Source organism: Hibiscus syriacus, unplaced genomic scaffold (genome assembly GCF_006381635.1).
Source record: "Hibiscus syriacus cultivar Baekdansim isolate YM2019G1 unplaced genomic scaffold, ASM638163v2 tig00116975_pilon, whole genome shotgun sequence".
NCBI classification, from domain to species: domain Eukaryota; kingdom Viridiplantae; phylum Streptophyta; class Magnoliopsida; order Malvales; family Malvaceae; genus Hibiscus; species Hibiscus syriacus.
The window spans coordinates 959,706-977,243 of NW_024063499.1; the positions used below are offsets into that span (position 1 = coordinate 959,706).

A 17,538-nucleotide genomic window follows, 5' to 3' on the forward strand; every position below is an offset into this window, starting at 1 on the left:
ATTGCCAATTTGAATATTCTGAAAGCAATTAGAACAAGAGGGACCAAATTATAATGAAAGATGAATTCTCAAGTTTTAGACTTTTAGTGTAAAAAAGGGACTAAATCAACAATTAAACCTAAAACGTTGATTAGTAACATGGAAGAAAACGAGAGTTAAGGAAACAAAGAAGACTCGAAGAAACAATGTCGACATTATATCGGAGTGCATATTTAAACAAAAGGTCGCAACTGTGGACGCCGTATATATAACCACCGCTGTAACCTTCTCAGAATCTTTATACATTCCGTATATGTATAGTTCCAATATTCTTCCTTCATCCTCTTTACATTGATTCGTCATTCTAAAACGCAACGAAAAGAAATCTCTTTATGTATAAATTGAACCCATCACTTGATTTGCTTTAGATTCTCTCTTCTCGTGTTCTTCATTCAGCTTTGTTCTCTGGTATTGAAACGCTTACACTTATTGTTTCTGGGGTTTTGTTTTGTTTTTCTTAATTCGTAGTGTTTATTGGTTTTTTTTTTATTTGCTTAGGATATATTGCCGCTGCTTTGCCTTGATCGATTCAGATCAAACAGTACGCTTTTCCGAGGTAAATTTCCAGTACCCTTTTGTTAATTTTATGTTTTTGATGTTACTGACTGGTGGAAAACTTTGAGAATGAATTAAATTTCGGGGGGGGGGGGAATGAATTTTGGGTTATGTGATTTCATAATTCAAACTTATTTTAGCTGCAAAGTAATTCAATTGTGCCAAAAGTTTCATCAATTTTAATCATTTTTTAATCATCAAAGTCGTTTTTGCAAACGATAACCGATTCAATGAGCAACCCAAGCTGCCAATCCTCGGAGCTAGATGCTCGTCGTGATGAACCAGCGGCGTTGAAGTTAAAGCTAATAGCCATAGCCTCAATTCTCCTCGCCGGTGTAGCCGGCGTCGCAATTCCACTCATCGGCAAGTACCGTAATTTCTTTCGTACAGACGGTAGCCTCTTCGTAGCCGCCAAGGCCTTCGCGGCCGGCGTGATCCTAGCCACCGGCTTCGTCCACATGCTCGCCGGTGGCACCGAAGCTCTCACGGATCCTTGCTTGCCAAAATACCCATGGTCTAAATTCCCATTCCCGGGCTTCTTCGCCATGATCGCCTCTTTGGCCACTTCGCTTTTTGATTTTGTGGGGACCCAATTCTATGAGAGGAAACAAGGTATCGCTAGAGCAAGTACTGGAGAACAGGGTCGGGTCGGGTCGTTGTTTCCGGATTCAGACCTCGGGATTGGACTAGTTGTGGATAACAATGATGGGGTAGGGAAGGTTTTTGGGAAAGAGGAAGGTGGGTGCATGCACATCGTCGGGATGCATGCGCATGCAGCACACCATAGGCATAGTCATCCACATGGACAAGATGTATGTGATGGATTACTAAGGACTCGACCACATGATCATGATGATGGACATGGTCATGGGCATGATGACGATGATAGTGGCGTGAGGCATGTTGTAGTTTCCCAGGTACTTTATTCTTCAACTTAACGTATTGCCTTGAAGTTAACAAGTGACATTCATGCTTTTTGCTTGATATTTGCGGTGGGTTGAAATTTACCATAAATGACGCCCTATGAGTGTGACACTTTAGCAAACACAGTGGAATTTGTTTGCATCATAAGGGACCCTCTATTGTTTTGATGGTAGACATCATGATTTAGCATTGTTTTAGAGAAGTGATTTTGAACGATAAAAAAACAACGTTGAACACGCTCTTAATACATGTCTTAAGATTAAAGCGGTCACTAACCCTTTCATTCCTTGATGGTTTTCATCTCATGTGCTCCATGAATACGTTTGTTAATTGCCGAATACCTTTGTGATTGATCGACCATCCATGCCTCATGCAAACTGTTGTGTATATGATTAACTTTTCGATTACATACACCGATAGGCATATGAGTTTCTTTCTTTTGTTCTTGGAGATAATTTTGATTGAGTTATTAATATGTTTTTTGATATAAGGAAAAAAATGAGGAAAGGACAAAAAATAAGGCAGACTAAACAATATTTCTTTGAACTCACCCAATCAAAAAGGCTTCAATTCTTACAAGAGAATAGAAGAAATCATACTTTCATACAATATCTTAATTGAATTCTATGTAATGATCAATAAATTCGGTTTAATTCTCTATCCATACATGCAAAAATCGTAGCAAGAATCTACTCTATTCCATAACTATTTGGAACTGGAATTGACGAACAAGGAATACCCATATTAGTGTTTAATAGTTTCAAATAGAAATCTATTTGGGGCGTGGCCAAGTGGTATTGGATGTGAGAAATTGTTCCGTTCAATGCCTTACAATAGCGTTTTGATTGGTTTGTAGGCCCGGCCTTGAGGGTAGGCGAGAGGGGCGACCGCCTAGGGCCCACGTTTAGAGGGGGTCTATTCTTAAAAATATTTTTAAATTTAATAATTAAAAAAATTAATTTTTTAGACTAAATCGCAAATCCCAAATTTTTTGAGGGGCCTAAGTTTAATATAACACCATTTTTTTATTGAACACTACTAAAACAACCTGATATTACTAAATCTACATGTGGGGCTCCACTTGTCTTTATAATATAATACTGTTGGTTTATGTTATGTGGGTTTAGTAATATGTATGCATATTATATTATAAATATTTGGGCCCCTAAAAAAATACACTTTTTATAATATAATATCGTTTTTATCCCTAAAGTCATGCATATTATAAAGAGAAAATCGCCTCAGTGACCAAAAATGCCTTATAATATACGATTTTAACCAACTTTTTTTGGATTTGCCAAAATGACCAACAAAATCGCAACGCGAAATAAAAATCGCAACGCGATCCCCAGAATCGCAAATCAGTTTCCAAAATCGCAACGCGATTCTTGAAAATCGCAATGCGATAGTACAAATTCGCATTGCGATTTTCCAGAATCGCAACGCGAATATGAAAATCGCAACGCGAACACATAAATCGCAACGCGTATCCGTAAATCGCAACGTGTATCCGTAAATCGCAACGCGTATCCGTAAATCGCAATGCGTATCCGTATATCGCAACGCGTATCCGTAAATCGCAACGATAATCCGTAAATCGCAACGAGAATCTATAAATCGCAACGATAATCCGTAAATCGCAACGAGAATCTGTAAATCACAACACTGAAATTTTGGGTATATAACTACGCAACAGCAGCAAATCATAAACTAAATCCCTAAATCGCAACTCATTCCATCTCCATCTATCACTCTCTCCGGCGACATCCGTTTCTATATCCAACGACATCCTTCCCAATCCGGCAACAGGTTTTAGTTTCGCAGCTCGTCTGTTTAGTAAATTAATTTACAACCATGAAATAATCTAATGTTGATCATGTTTGGATAGATTTGTGTTTTGGAGGGTCATGGGATAATGTTCATGGTGTTTTACAATATATGCCTTTACCCATGAATCTTCAACTAAAATTGTCTTTACAAAAGTTAACTTATGAAACTCTAATGCTACGTGTTTCAAATAAATTGAATTTAGAGCCCCTAAGTGGATTTAGGCTATCTTATCAGAGAAATGGTAAAGTTTATTTGTTAACCGACAATGAAGATGTTGAACGATTCATTGCTTACATTAGTGTTTCACAAGATGATGTTACATTGTATGTTGTTGAACCTAGAAGTAGTATTGTTGGGTCAGTAGCGGGTAGTAATCAACTAAGTTTTTCTCAAAACCCATAACCTTTCTCTAATCCAAATCCCAATCAACTTTCAGCACCAAATTCCGGTTTTCGTATTGACCAGTTAGACGATGATGAGCCAACAGAAAAAATTGTGAGTACTAGTCAGTATTCGAAATTTGGTCTTGGTCAATATCCGGACTTTGATATTGGTAAATACACGGATTTTGATGATGTTTCAGAAGAAGAAACAGACCCTGCGTGTAATGATTTTGATATTGGTCAATACCCGAATTTTGATGATGAAACAGCCGTTGCCGAAGAATGTATTGTTGATGATAATGAGGAGGAAGTTACGACTGTGAATGAACATGTTGAACATCCATTCTGTAATTCATATAATCCTAAAGAAGAAAAAGAAGAAGAAAAAGTCCCCGAAGAAAAGAAAATGCCACGGGCGTATAACTGGAATATGCCAGAATTACTTCAGATACCGGAAGAAGAGTTGGTAAAGAAAGCAGTTGATTGTTACACAAAAGTTATTCGTATCAAGAAAGATGATTGTTTTGATACAAAGGAAGACTTGAAGATAGCTTTGTATACGAAATGTGTGGAAGATGGCTATCAACTAAAAGTTAACAAATCAAGCAAAGATCGTTTCGAAACAAGGTGTATGATTGACAAAAACTGTACGTGGCGTATGATTGCAAAGAGAATAAAAGATTGTGAAATGTTTCAAGTTAGGACTTTTATTGATAAACATACATGTTCAAGAACCCAAGTTTTTCCTCACCATAGACAGGCAAACAAAAAGGTGTTGGGTGGTTTTCTGGCTGAGTTAATGTTTTTGAATGGCAGGGTATATCGGGGACATGAAATTATGACTGACATGAATGCTCGGTTCAAGATTAGTATATCATATTCTCAAGCTTGGAGAGCCAAATGTTATGCCTTGGAATTGTTGAGGGGGTCGCCAGAAGCATCGTTTGCCCAACTGCCGGCTTATTGTCACAATTTAAAGCTGAAAAATCCTGGGTCAGTAACTCATATCAAAACAGATAGAGATGGACACTTTGAGTTGTTGTTTATCGCCATTGGTGCTACGGTTAGTAAATCAATATAATTTTGTTGACTCATTTTTGTTAGTTACATGCATTTCACATTTAAATGATTATATTTCTTGTGTATATTATTTTGTAGATTCGTTCGTTTATTACTTGCATGCACCCAGTTATTATAGTTGACGGAGCACATTTGAAATGTCGATACCTTGGAGTAAACTTATTAGCAGTAGCCATGGATGCTAACAATGGGATATTGCCAATAGCTTACGGGGTTGGCAAATCTGAAACCTCTGATTCATGGACATGGTTTATGGGGCATCTTAGGGATTGCATAGGTCCTATTAGCAATCTGACAATCATATCCGATAGGGCAAACTCAATTGACAACGCTGTTAGAAGGTGTTTCCCAGATGCTTTTCATGGACTTTGTGGTGTTCATTTGTATAGAAATCTAAAATCAAGGTCTGCTGGTATAAAAAAGCACAAATGGACATACTGGAAGGCTGTAAAAGCTTATCGGGAAGTGGATTTCAATAAGCATATAAATTGTTTAAGACGTGTTTTGCCTCAGTGTGCTCAAACACTAGAAGATGTCGGGTTTGAAAGATGGTCAAGAGTACATCAACTTGGAGCAAGATATGGTTTCATGACGTCTAATAGTGCAGAATCAATCAACGCTCTAAGTCGTCATTCCCGGAAATTACCCATTACTATGTTAATGGAGTTTTTTCGAGCCTTTATTCAACAGTGGTACTACAAGAAAAGAAACCATGCAGGTATTATTTCTTTGAATTCGTAACTTATCATATTTATATATTTTACTAAGTATTGTTTATTTAAATTTACAGGAACATTGGAACATCGTGTTACACCATGGACTGAAAAAAAGATAACGAAACGTGTTGTGAAGTCAATGTCATGGAGAGTTGAACCATGTTCAAACACTTTGTTTCAAGTACTGGATAATAACTTAAAAGGGCTAGTCGATCTAAATACAAAGACGTGTAGTTGTATGAAATGGCAAACATCTGGTTATCCGTGTGGCCATGTTATAAAAGTTGCTCTTCATTTAAACCAAGATGATTCAAGCGCATACGCTATGGATTGCTACACTACAGAAGTTTATCGACAGACTTATGTCGAGATTGTCTACCCTATTCCACATCCTTCTGAGTGGGACATACCAGATGACTTACAAACAGTTTTGCCACCAGCCATGGACAGAAGGCTACCTGGCCGACCAAAAAGTCACGATCGTATACCGTCTAAGGGTGAAGAGAAGAAGAGATCGACATGTAGTCGGTGCAAGGAAAGTGGTCATACAAGGTTGACATGTGGATCACCAGTGCCATCAAAATCATCTTTTCCTCTACCAAAATATGGATCCTCATCAAAATCCAAAGCTCATATGGTGTCAAGCAAAAGGCAATCATCTTTAAAATCCCAATCACAATTGGCTTCACCTTTTGGGACTGTTAACTTAGGTGATTTTTAAATGCAAACGTTTTATTATGTGGATTTTATGTGTGAACTTTTAACATTTTCAGTTGAATTAATGACTCAGGCCAACCATTTTGACTTAACCAACTCTTGTTATTCAGTTGTTATCACTTATTAGGCATGCATTTGACTATCGCAACACGGAAATTACAATCGCAACGAGAGAATCGCAATGCGAAATGAAAATCCCAACATGAAAATCGCAATGCGGAAATGAAAATCGCAATGCGAAATGAAAATCGCAATGCGAAATGAAAATCGTAACGAGAGAATCGCAATGCGGAAATGAAAATCGCAATGCGAAATGAAAATCGCAAAGAGAGAATCGCAATGCGTAAATGAAAATCGCAATGCGAAATGAAAATCGCAACGAGAGAATCGCAATGCGGAAATGAAAATCGCAATGCGAAATGAAAATCGCAACGAGAGAATCGCAATGCGAAAATGAAAATCGCAATGCGAAATGAAAATCGCATTGCGATTCTCTCGTTGCGATTTTCATTTCCGCATTGCGATTTTCATTTCGCATTACGATTCTCTCGTTGCGATTTTCATTTCGCATTGCGATTTTCATTTCGCATTGCGATAGTCATTTTTGCCTTCAACATAATGCAGATTGAAATCAACAAAATCAACCATTACATTTCAATCAATTAAACAAGCACAAATAAGAATTATGTTCGCATCAATTACACAAATCAACTTTTACAAATCATCTTTTACAAATCAATTAAACAATCAAAAAATAAGCAATAATTCTTATTTCCAATCATCTACTATTGAATCAACTTTTACAAATCAATTAAACAATCAAAAAACAATCAATTAAACTATTGAATCAACTTTTGCAGCCATACATCATTTTCACGCAGTTCACTTCTGAGATTAACCTGCAGAAACCAAACATTTGCTCAAACAACACTTTCTACACATCTAAAACCTACAAACAGCAAATTATTGAATTCTAGGTACTTAACCAAACATTTTCAAACCAAAAGTCTATAAACTTACCAATTGTTTATGGACATTTTTATAACGCGGATGCAGGTAGGCAGCGTCTCGTATATATCGATTTAGCCATATAATGCCGAAACCACAAGCCTACTACAGCTATATCTCTATCGGTGGGAGGTAGATACTTGGTGCTTCCCGTCGTCAAACGCTCCAACGCCAAGCATACGAGAGGACCACAATCTCCTCTGGCTCCTTCCGTTTGTTGTGGCGCGGTCTCGTCTCTAATAACTGTAATATTGAGCTTCTTTGGCTTCTTGTTTCCAGAACGAGTCCAATAATTGATCGCATCCAAGAATTTAGCCAAATGAGAGCTCCATCCCTTAATAATATCTCTTAAATCAGCCAATGATATGTAATTTATCATGCTGTCATACACTATTGTCTTAAGGGATGGGAGCTGAAGCTCGACGAGAATCCAATGTTTACGTTCCAAAACAGGGATAAACACCTGCAATCATAAGTAATAATTCATTCATTTGCGCACTTATTTCATAAAACCTTTAAACTCAATCTAAAATAAATACTAACCTTATCGACCTCCCACCATGCAGGATAAAGTTTAGCTTGTCCATTGCCCAAATCAAATGATTCATCTCGTGCATTCTTCAAGTGAACGGCGTTAAAAGACGTCGGCATAATTGTATATCGTATATTTTTATTTTTCTTAAGTTTTCTTATTATTAGAAGACGTGTCACCCACGCATCGATATGCTGTTTTACAAAAAAAGACATATATTAGTGACTTACATAAATTTTAAAAAAAATTAATCAAATTGAAATATAAGAAAAATATAAGACTTACCCCCCCCATCGAAATAGCCATTGTCTTCGACCCCTAATAATACGCCCCACCAAGACCGATCAAGCAATAAATAGATATCATCGGTGAGCTTGCATATGTCAGTGAAACACCCCTGGCTCCGCTCATGTAGATAAAAATCAACTGCGGTCTTAGCCCAAAGGGTGTTATCCAGAATTGTGTCTGGTAGTTGTCTCCTCTCCACTTCCGATACCGGAATGGTACTGGCCGGTAACTTATACGAGAGCCAACTCTCATCCATTATGTCCGGCACATCAGAGGGTTTCTCAAGAAGCCTACATATGACGCCATGTGAATCGGGCTCTTGAATGGTGGGAGGGACCTCTTCAATGATGACAGTGGCCTCTTGAACGGTGGGAGGGGACTCTCGAGGAATGATAGGGGGGCCTCTTCAACGATAGGAGTGGACTCTTGAGGATTGACAGGCGAGTCGGGCTTCTTCTTGCGGTGTCTTCGCACTATTGGGGTGTACGGAGACTTAATAGCACGTGCACGCTGTCTGATCCGTGAACTCCGTCGTGCAAGCATAACCCGACGTAAAGCATCCACTCTATCGGGCCGCTAAATAATTAAATATAAAAATCAGTAAATAAACAGACATGATATTTAAACAGTGAAAACAAAGACAAATATGTTTCAAACTTGCATTGTATTCACCCAAGTCATTATTCTATCATAGTTCACAAAATGCATCAGATAACTAAGAAAAATAGTTTACTTTCGCCACACGAAACTTAAAATCGCAACGCGAAATGAGAATCGCAACGAGAAACCAAAATCGCAACGCGAAATGAAAATCACAACGACAGAATCGCAATGCGAAATGAAAATCGCAACGAGAGAATCGCAACGCGAAATGAAAATCGCAATGCGATTTTGGTTTCGCGTTGCGATTTTGTCGTTGCGATTTTGGTTTCGCGTTGCGATTCTGTCGTTGCGATTTTCATTTCGCGTTGCGATTCTCTCGTTGCAATTTTAAGTTTCGTGTTGCGAAAGTAAACTATTTCTTCTTCTGCAAATTGAAACTTGAATGGATTGCATTACTTCAACCAATAGACAAAACAAAGACAAATAATGACTTCAGGGTATTAGTTTAGCAGAATTGGCAGCAACCGAACAAATTTACTTTCAACCAAAAGACAAAACAAAGACAAATACTATTTCACAGTGTTAAAGAATACATAGTTTAGCAGAATTGGCAGCAACCGAACAAATTTACTTTCAACCAAAAGACAAAACAAAGACAAATACTATTTCACAGTGTTAAAGAATACACAGTTTAGCAGAATTGGCAGCAACCGAATAAATTTACTAAGCAATCTAAGTGAAATGGCTAATCTAAGTGAAATTACGAGTAAATTTATCATTAAGTTAAATATGGAAAATCTTAAACTTACCTCGTTGCGTAGAGTATGAACCTCATTCTGCAACGATACTATCATCTCACGTAGAGCGGCAACCTCACCACGTAAAGTTGACACCTCCACACGCCATGCACCATCGTTATCGCGTAGAGTACCGATCTCCTCACACAAGGCATTGACCTCATCACGTAACTCATCCCGTGGAGGTGGAGAACAAGGAGATAAATGTCGTGGCCTCTTTACCGGTCGCCTATCATGAGGTGATGGTGGAGAAGAGGCTCGATGATGTGACGGGATAGGTGATGGCTCTCGTTCTAGAGGTGTATAGTCGGGTCGATCGGGTGATGGCTCTGGGTGAGGTGATGGCTCTCGAATTGGAGGAAGTGGATGCTGCTCATCATCCGTGCCATCAAAAAAACTCTGACTAGCTTGCCACCAATCAGTGGCAAGCTCTTCCTCCGTGGGTGTCAGTCTTTGTAATGGAATGTTGGCCTCCTAACAATATAAAAACTCAAACAAAGTTAAACGTCTACTATTAATAACTTGTTTATATATTATATGAAAGTATTTGTGTTAACTTACATTATTTATTGTCGCATATGGTATTAAGTCTTCCCAATCCAACAGATTTTTCCTCTTCCAGGAAATAGCCCTGGGAATATCATTTGACGTTTTTATTGCATATGTACGCATGCTGGGGAAAGCCTCGAATATCCAAATCTACAAACAATATAATAACAAAATTAGTAATTGTTAAATAATTAATTATAATTTTAGAAACATTATATAGAAATTCTTACCTTAAAGGCCCAAACAAAGCCTGACAAAGTGTATTTCGACCCATCGCCACGCAAACTTTTGCGGTCATCAAAGGCAGTAGACAACTTAGTCCAGGTAGCTTTCCATATATACGAACCCCACGGAAACAGATTCTATGCATTCAGGTCCTCTACCAATATTATTAGCTCCCGAGGAATAGGTTGTCTGGCCTCTCTGCCTAAAAAGCCAGCATACACAAGTAGTAGAAGGCATACTCGGACAACATCGACGTCATCCATCCGAGTGAAACCAGCTTTCTTATTAAACAATTTCTTCAGGTCGTCGACGTGTAGGTTCGGCTTCTCCATTGACTCATCCGGAAAAACCCGGGATAACCATGATGGGCGGGCGATATGACGAGTGTATCATCGTGTCCGAATCGTAGACCAGTGATTAAGCAGAACTCCTTCCGCCCAAAACAAGTATACGCTGGTGGAAAATGAAACCATATCTCTTCCTCACCACGTTGTATACTGTCGGGTAGATTTGATGTCATGGTCTGAAGCCACAAATGGGTCAAGTTAGCATCTCCACCCGGATGCTGTACTCTCAGCCATGGCCCGAAGCAAGTTTCCTCAAACAATTGTCTTTGTGCAGGTGAAAGCTTCGAAGCAATTGTAGTGGCTAGGCTAACTTTATTCCTTAATGTCAATGAAGCCGAAAAAAATTTCTACAAAAACAATAAACATACCAAGTTAGATATACCAAAAACTACACTGTGAAGATATACCAAAAACAATAAACATAAAAAGTAGTAGTTTATTCTTGAAACTAAAATTTGCAACACTGTTTTGTCTTTTGGTTGAAATGAAAATCGCAACGAGAGAATGACTGTCGCAACGAGAGAAATGAAAATCGCAACGAGAGAATCGCAACGCGAAATAAAAATCGCAACGAGAGAATCGCAACGCGAAATGAAAATCGCAATGCGATTTTGGTTTCGCGTTGCGATTCTCTCGTTGCGATTTTCATTTCGCGTTGCGATTCTCTCGTTGCGATTTTCATTTTTCTCGTTGCAGATAGTCATTTTCACGTTGCGATTTTCATTTCTCTCGTTGCGACTCTTCTGCAAATTGAAACTTGAATGGATTGCATTACTTCAACCAAAAGACAGAACAAAGACAAAGACAAATACTAACTTGAAAATCGCAACGAGAGAATAGCAACGCGAAATGAAAATCGCAACGAGAGAATCGTAACGCGAAATGAAATCTAAGTGAAATGGTTAATCTATTATTGAAATGACCAGTAAACTTATCATCAGTTTCAATATGAAAAACCTACAATAATGCAAAAATTTCAAAATAAAAATAATTAAAAAAACTAACCCTCGGAGGTTGATTTTCCATTTCTGAATATTGTGAGGGATTTCTGACCGTGAATGGTTGTGAGGGATTTCGCCGGAGATGGGGACGGAAATCTTCGGAGATGGGGACGGATTTCGCCGTAGAGAGTGAGAGATGGAGATGGGACTGAGTTGTGATTTTAGGTTTTAGGTTATGAGTTGCGATTACGGGATTTTGTCTTAATATTCACTTTTGTAATTTGAAAATAAAATACGCGTAGCGATTATAATGGCGCTTTAAAAATCGCGTTGCGATTTACGGATACGCGTTGCGATTTTACGTATTGTCGTTGCGATTTACGGATACGCGTTGCGATATACGGATACGCATTGCGATTTACGGATACGCGTTGCGATTCACGGATACACGTTGCGATTTACGGATACGCGTTGCGATTTATGTGTTCGCGTTGCGATTTTCATATTCGCGTTGCGATTCTGGAAAATCGCAATGCGAATTTGTACTATCGCATTGCGATTTTCAAGAATCGCGTTGCGATTTTGGAAACTGATTTGCGATTCTGGGGATCGCGTTGCGATTTTTATTTCGCGTTGCAATTTTGTTGGTCATTTTGGCAAATCCAAAAAAAGTTGGTTAAAATCGTATATTATAAGGCATTTTTTGTCACTGAGGCGATTTTCTCTATTATAAATACTTGCCCCCACTTGTCTTTGCATATTATAAAAAAAGTGTCTAAATATATCAATAAATCTATTAAACACACCATTTTTTTTATTTTTTTAATAAAGTTTTCTTTCTTTAATAGTTAGTGGGTTTTTATTTAATGGGTAGCGAATTTTTAGTGGATGATTATTTAATAGGTAATGAGTTTTTAGGTTAGGTAATAATTAATAAAGAAATTTTAAAAATAAAAATACTAATAATAATATTTAAAATATTTTTTTCGGCCCGGACAAAAATGAGTGTCTACAATTGCCCCTCTTTACACATTCTTGTGTTAATAAAGATAAGACAAAGAAGAAAAAGACAACCAATTTTTGTCCGATAAATGAAGCATGTGACATAAACAAACATTCTTGTGTTAATAAAGATATGACAAAGACGAAAAAGACAAACAGTTTTTGTCCAATAAATGAAACATGTGACATAAACAAAAATATATCTGATAAAAAAATATATCCGATAAATTTTACTTTTTAATAAATAAATTAGAATGAAAATTATTTCGATAATTAATGTTTTTTAATAAATTAGGTAAATAAAAGGGAATTAGTGTTGGAGTAGTGTTGAAGAAGATGACAAGAAGATAAGTAAGGCCTGATTCCCTTTCCAATCATCGAAAATGGGGCCCACACATGATATGTTTAGTAATACTCCCCACACTTGGTATGTTTAGACCATCTCCAGTCCTAATATCTACTCTAGCGCATTTCTATCTCTACTTTAGACATGAAACAATAATTTATCTCCAACGTTATCTCTACATTATCACTAACTTTACTTTATTCACAATATTTAACTATTATAATATTAATTTTACAAATATTAAAAAATCAGAAAAAATTCAAAAAATTTGAAAAATTACAAAAAAATTAATATGATTATTTATCTAATTTAAATATATTTTTATCTATCTTATAATTTAATATATTTTAACTAAAAAAACAAAATCTAACGCGAGCTACAGTACCGCGCTAGATGTGGCGCGATACTGTAGCAAATATGTACAGTGCGATGGAACTGGCGTAGGGCTGGAGCACGCTACAGTGGAAATATCTCCACTGTAGCACAGCGTTGGAGATATCCTTAGTAATATGCGGTAGTTTTAGTAGTGCCCATTATAAATACTTGAGCAGATATCCATGCTCCACTATACATTAGGGGCCTAAGTTAATTTTTTAGGGGTCCTTATCTTTTATTTTGCCTAAGGCCCCTAAAATGTAAGACCGCCATGTTGGTTTGTGAACTTGTTTCTGATTAATGGCTGATAAAATTTTGGGACAAAGTTTGGGACAAAGTTTGAGCTGTTGGTATTTGCTTATTTTACCATGGTTGTAATGTCTTCCTTTCAGATTTTGGAGCTTGGAATTGTTTCACACTCGGTCATAATCGGCCTATCACTCGGTGTTTCCCAGAGTCCATGCACAATAAGGCCTTTAATCACGGCGTTATCATTTCATCAGTTCTTCGAAGGATTTGCCCTTGGAGGCTGCATCTCCCAGGCGCAATTCAAAACCCTCTCAGCCACAATCATGGCATGTTTTTTTGCCATAACAACCCCGGCCGGAATCAGCATCGGGACCGGCATCTCTTCGTTTTACAATCCATACAGCCCGGCAGCTCTGGTTGCTGAAGGCATCTTAGACTCTTTATCGGCTAGGATTCTAGTTTACATGGCATTAGTAGATCTAATTGAAGCAGATTTTCTGAGTAAGAGGATGAGCTGCAATTTTAGACTTCAAGTAGCGTCTTACTTCATGCTCTTCCTAGGAGCTGGTTTAATGGCTTCCCTTGCCATCTGGGCCTAAAAGAAAATTTAGGACAGAGAAGACTGTTGTTTTATTAGTTCTTTTATAAGTTCATTTCCTTAGCAACGCATAAAATTATACGATCATCCATGAGAGAAAAGCTTCTGAAAAGAAGAGGAAGAACGATGTTGTAAGCTTATAACTTAAACACGATAAAAAGACTACTAGTAAATTTTAATTTATTGAATTTTTAAATTTTAAATAGGCTAAAAGATTTCTAAATTAGAATACATAAATTAAATTCACAACTTACTCGTAACGCAAGAACTAACACAAGAATTTAGCCAATTTTTAAGGTTGAAGGCCATTGCAACAATGAAGGAATTAGGGGTTCAAGTTATGAAAGAAATAAAAATTAGGGGCTAGATTTGTAATATTACCTTTAATGATCGGAATAAATGTGAAATTGTTAGTGAAGCTCTAAAAAGGAGGACAAATGGGTGAAAAAGAAAAGGAAAAAGAACCAACCGGCAACTACTGTATTTTTTGAAGCTCCAGCTCGCTCCTACAAAGGTACACAACCATTTAACTCAGTGAGTGACTGCTGTTAAAAGTCTACCGGATCTTCATTACCGTTTTTACTATATTTTCTCACACCCATCCGCCCAAAATTCACCAAAAATGCCCCTTTTCTTTCACCGCTCCTCCGCCAGCTCCTGCGGCCCCGTAGGCAGCGATCCGCTCCCTTCCTTCTACTCTTCCAAGCCTGTCAAGCCATCGAAGCCCTTTTACTCATTTTCATCAACTCGGACTCCCTTGCCGCTTCTCGCCTTTTCACTCCTCTGCCTCTTCATCGGTCTCGCCGGCACACTCTTCGCCGTCTTCTCCATCCGCCGCAACCAACCCTTACCTGTCTTCCGATGTGGTAAATCGGAGGACACTTTCCGAGCCTTTTACTCCTCGGATTCCACAAAACTCGGCGACGACAGTAATAAAGGTTTAGTTGATCGTCCCAAGCTTCTCGGGTTGGTCGGCATCCAAACCGGGTTCGAATCGGGTGAACGCCGAGCTGCCCTTCGCAGCACCTGGTTCCCTTCCGACCCAGAGGACCTTTTGAGGTATAATTCACATTTTTCTCAATTGGGGTTATTTTGTTTCATAAAAAAATTAACAATTGATATTTTTTTAATTAAGGCTGGAGCAAGCTACTGGTCTGGGTTTCAGATTTGTGATAGGGAAATCAAAAGATGCGAAGAAAATGGCAATGCTTGAGAAAGAGATTGAAAAGTACAGAGATTTCATGTTGATAGATGTTGAAGAAGAATATCTTAAGCTTCCTTACAAAACGTAAGAGAAAATTATAACTAGTTTTTAGCACCAGCTTATTGATGTAAACAATAGCCTGTATCATCATGTATATGTAAATCTTTTCCTTTTTGTCCTTCTCAGAGTTGCATTCTTCAAAGCAGCTTTTAAGCTATTTGAAGCAGATTACTATGTCAAAGCTGACGACGACATTTATTTGCGTCCAGGTAAATCCATTAGTGTTTGATTTCAAATGTAAATGCTTTGAGTGTGATGCTAAATTGTTTGTTTTCATTCCACCAGATCGGCTTGCGACTCTTCTTGCGAAGGAACGAAGCTATTCCATGACTTACATTGGGTGCATGAAAAAGGGACCTGTGATAACCGATCCTAAATTGAAATGGTATATTTCTGTTCCTGTTGTTCTGTTATGATTCATATTTTTCTACCTTGAAATATGTATAATTTTTGGAGGATTTATTAGTATAAATTTTCAGGTATGAGAAATCAGGACATCTGATTGGAAATGAGTATTTCTTGCACGCTTATGGTCCTATATATGTTCTCTCTGCAGAGGTGGTGGCTTCTTTGGCAGCTGCTAGAAATAACAGGTTTGCCTTTGCTTTGAGTTTGATTTCAATTGCTATTTTAACTGTTGAATCTTAATCATTCTTATTATTGAACTGACAATAGAAGTTTCTAATACGTTTATCATTGCTTTGAGTTTAATCCATGTTTAGTCCTTAGTGCACCTGATTGCATTTCTTTGGTTAAAATAATGTTAATTATGATAACTGATAAGTTCTTTCTAAATACATTTATCATTGCGCAATTTAGTTTGTGACAAATAAGTCAAGTCTTCTCGTAGTTATCTTGGAACTTGGATATTTTTTTATTGACCTAATATCATGATTCATGAGTTCAACGCAACGAGTTTTCAATATAAAATAATGCATTTACTTGTGCTTATGGCTCATTTTATTTATACCTGACTTTTCTGCAACTCCTTTTAGTTCAATCGAAAAGTTTGTACATGTTGCAAGGATATAGCTTTAAGTACCTCCTTTCTGCATTCTTATATCCTTGTCATACTCTGTTTAATACTACAACTCCCTAGAATAGCAAATCAAAACGTATTCTTGGTTTTATTTGTATGGTTATTCTATTATACATGAGTTGTTCGACCTTTCAGTTTGAGGATGTTCAACAATGAGGATGTCACTATTGGATCGTGGATGCTAGCCATGAACGTGCATCATGAAGATAACAGAGCAATATGTGATCCTAGATGTACACCTACATCAATAGCAGTCTGGGATATCCCAAGATGCTCAGGTAGCACAGCTGCAATAATAAACCCTATTGTCTTATTAAAGAGATGTTTTTGGATGTGATAAATGCCTAGAAAGCGTGCGTGTTCTCGATTGTTTTATGTATTCCAGTTCCTCCTACTTTACCTTCCATTTTAAATTTTCTAATACAATACACATGGATACATGTTCTCGATAGTTTCATGAAATTTGTTCATGATAGTCCATGTCTGATCTCCTTGGTGAACAAATCGGTGTCCATTTATAGGTTTATGCAATCCGGCTAGCAAACTTAAGGAGCTTCACAAGATCGGAATGTGCTCCAGAAGCCCAACATTGCCACCTGATGACGTATAATACCTTGTTGGCTTGAATTTAGCCGGGACCATGATGGCGCAAGGTAGGTCGGTTTCTTAAAGCAACCTCCAAATGCGATAAATGTTGTGTTCTTATTAGTAAACTAGCTAAAGCATTCTATTCTTTTGCCACGTGCCGTGACGAAGCTATCGGGAATAGGGAGGAAAAATAATATGTACATCATCATATTCATAGGTCGTAGGGACGATATTGAAGATTGTTGTGCTATATACAGAAGCATTAGAAGAGGGTAGAGAAAGAGAGGGTTATGCAGGGATTAGGTAGCATTTTGAAGAGATCAGATATTGAATGTAAGATTGTATTGTTTGTATTCATTTGATCCTATAGGGTTTCTTTCAGGTACAATTACCATTCCATTGTGCTCAAATTGATACATTTTGTATTAATAATGTAATTATTTTACCAAGATTTATTCCTCGAAAAGAGATGGACGATTGGGAATCAAGTTGTTCGAGTTGGAAATAATCAAAATTTAAATGATCTAACCTCGTCATCAAAAA

At 37.5% G+C, this 17,538-nt stretch overlaps 2 protein-coding genes across 2 annotated transcripts; both read left to right on the plus strand.

The window, feature by feature from the left end:
- The first annotated feature begins 525 nt into the window (after nucleotides 1-525).
- On the plus strand, nucleotides 526-14,156 carry LOC120192488 (zinc transporter 4, chloroplastic-like). Its single transcript, XM_039195261.1, has 3 exons — nucleotides 526-595; nucleotides 796-1,511; nucleotides 13,650-14,156. Exons 2-3 carry the CDS (start codon nucleotides 825-827, stop codon nucleotides 14,103-14,105), a joined length of 1,143 nt encoding a protein of 380 aa, XP_039051192.1. The 5' UTR covers nucleotides 526-595; nucleotides 796-824; the 3' UTR covers nucleotides 14,106-14,156.
- A 439-nt stretch (nucleotides 14,157-14,595) lies between these two features.
- Nucleotides 14,596-17,313, plus strand: LOC120192405 (probable beta-1,3-galactosyltransferase 12). The gene is made up of 7 exons (XM_039195191.1): nucleotides 14,596-15,163; nucleotides 15,240-15,392; nucleotides 15,495-15,577; nucleotides 15,654-15,753; nucleotides 15,848-15,961; nucleotides 16,543-16,685; nucleotides 16,929-17,313. The coding sequence occupies exons 1-7, from the start codon at nucleotides 14,727-14,729 to the stop codon at nucleotides 17,015-17,017; spliced, it is 1,119 nt and encodes a 372-aa protein (XP_039051122.1). The 5' UTR covers nucleotides 14,596-14,726; the 3' UTR covers nucleotides 17,018-17,313.
- The last annotated feature ends 225 nt before the right edge of the window (nucleotides 17,314-17,538 follow it).

Coding starts and splice junctions, on each gene's coding strand:
- LOC120192405 (XM_039195191.1), top strand. CDS start 14,727: ATGCCCCTTTTCTTTCACCGCTCCTCCGCCAGCTCCTGCGGCCCCGTA. Junction 15,164..15,239: donor GACCCAGAGGACCTTTTGAG/GTATAATTCACA, acceptor TTTTTAATTAAG/GCTGGAGCAAGCTACTGGTC. Junction 16,686..16,928: donor GGATATCCCAAGATGCTCAG/GTAGCACAGCTG, acceptor GTCCATTTATAG/GTTTATGCAATCCGGCTAGC.
- LOC120192488 (XM_039195261.1), top strand. CDS start 825: ATGAGCAACCCAAGCTGCCAATCCTCGGAGCTAGATGCTCGTCGTGAT. Junction 1,512..13,649: donor GGCATGTTGTAGTTTCCCAG/GTACTTTATTCT, acceptor TCTTCCTTTCAG/ATTTTGGAGCTTGGAATTGT.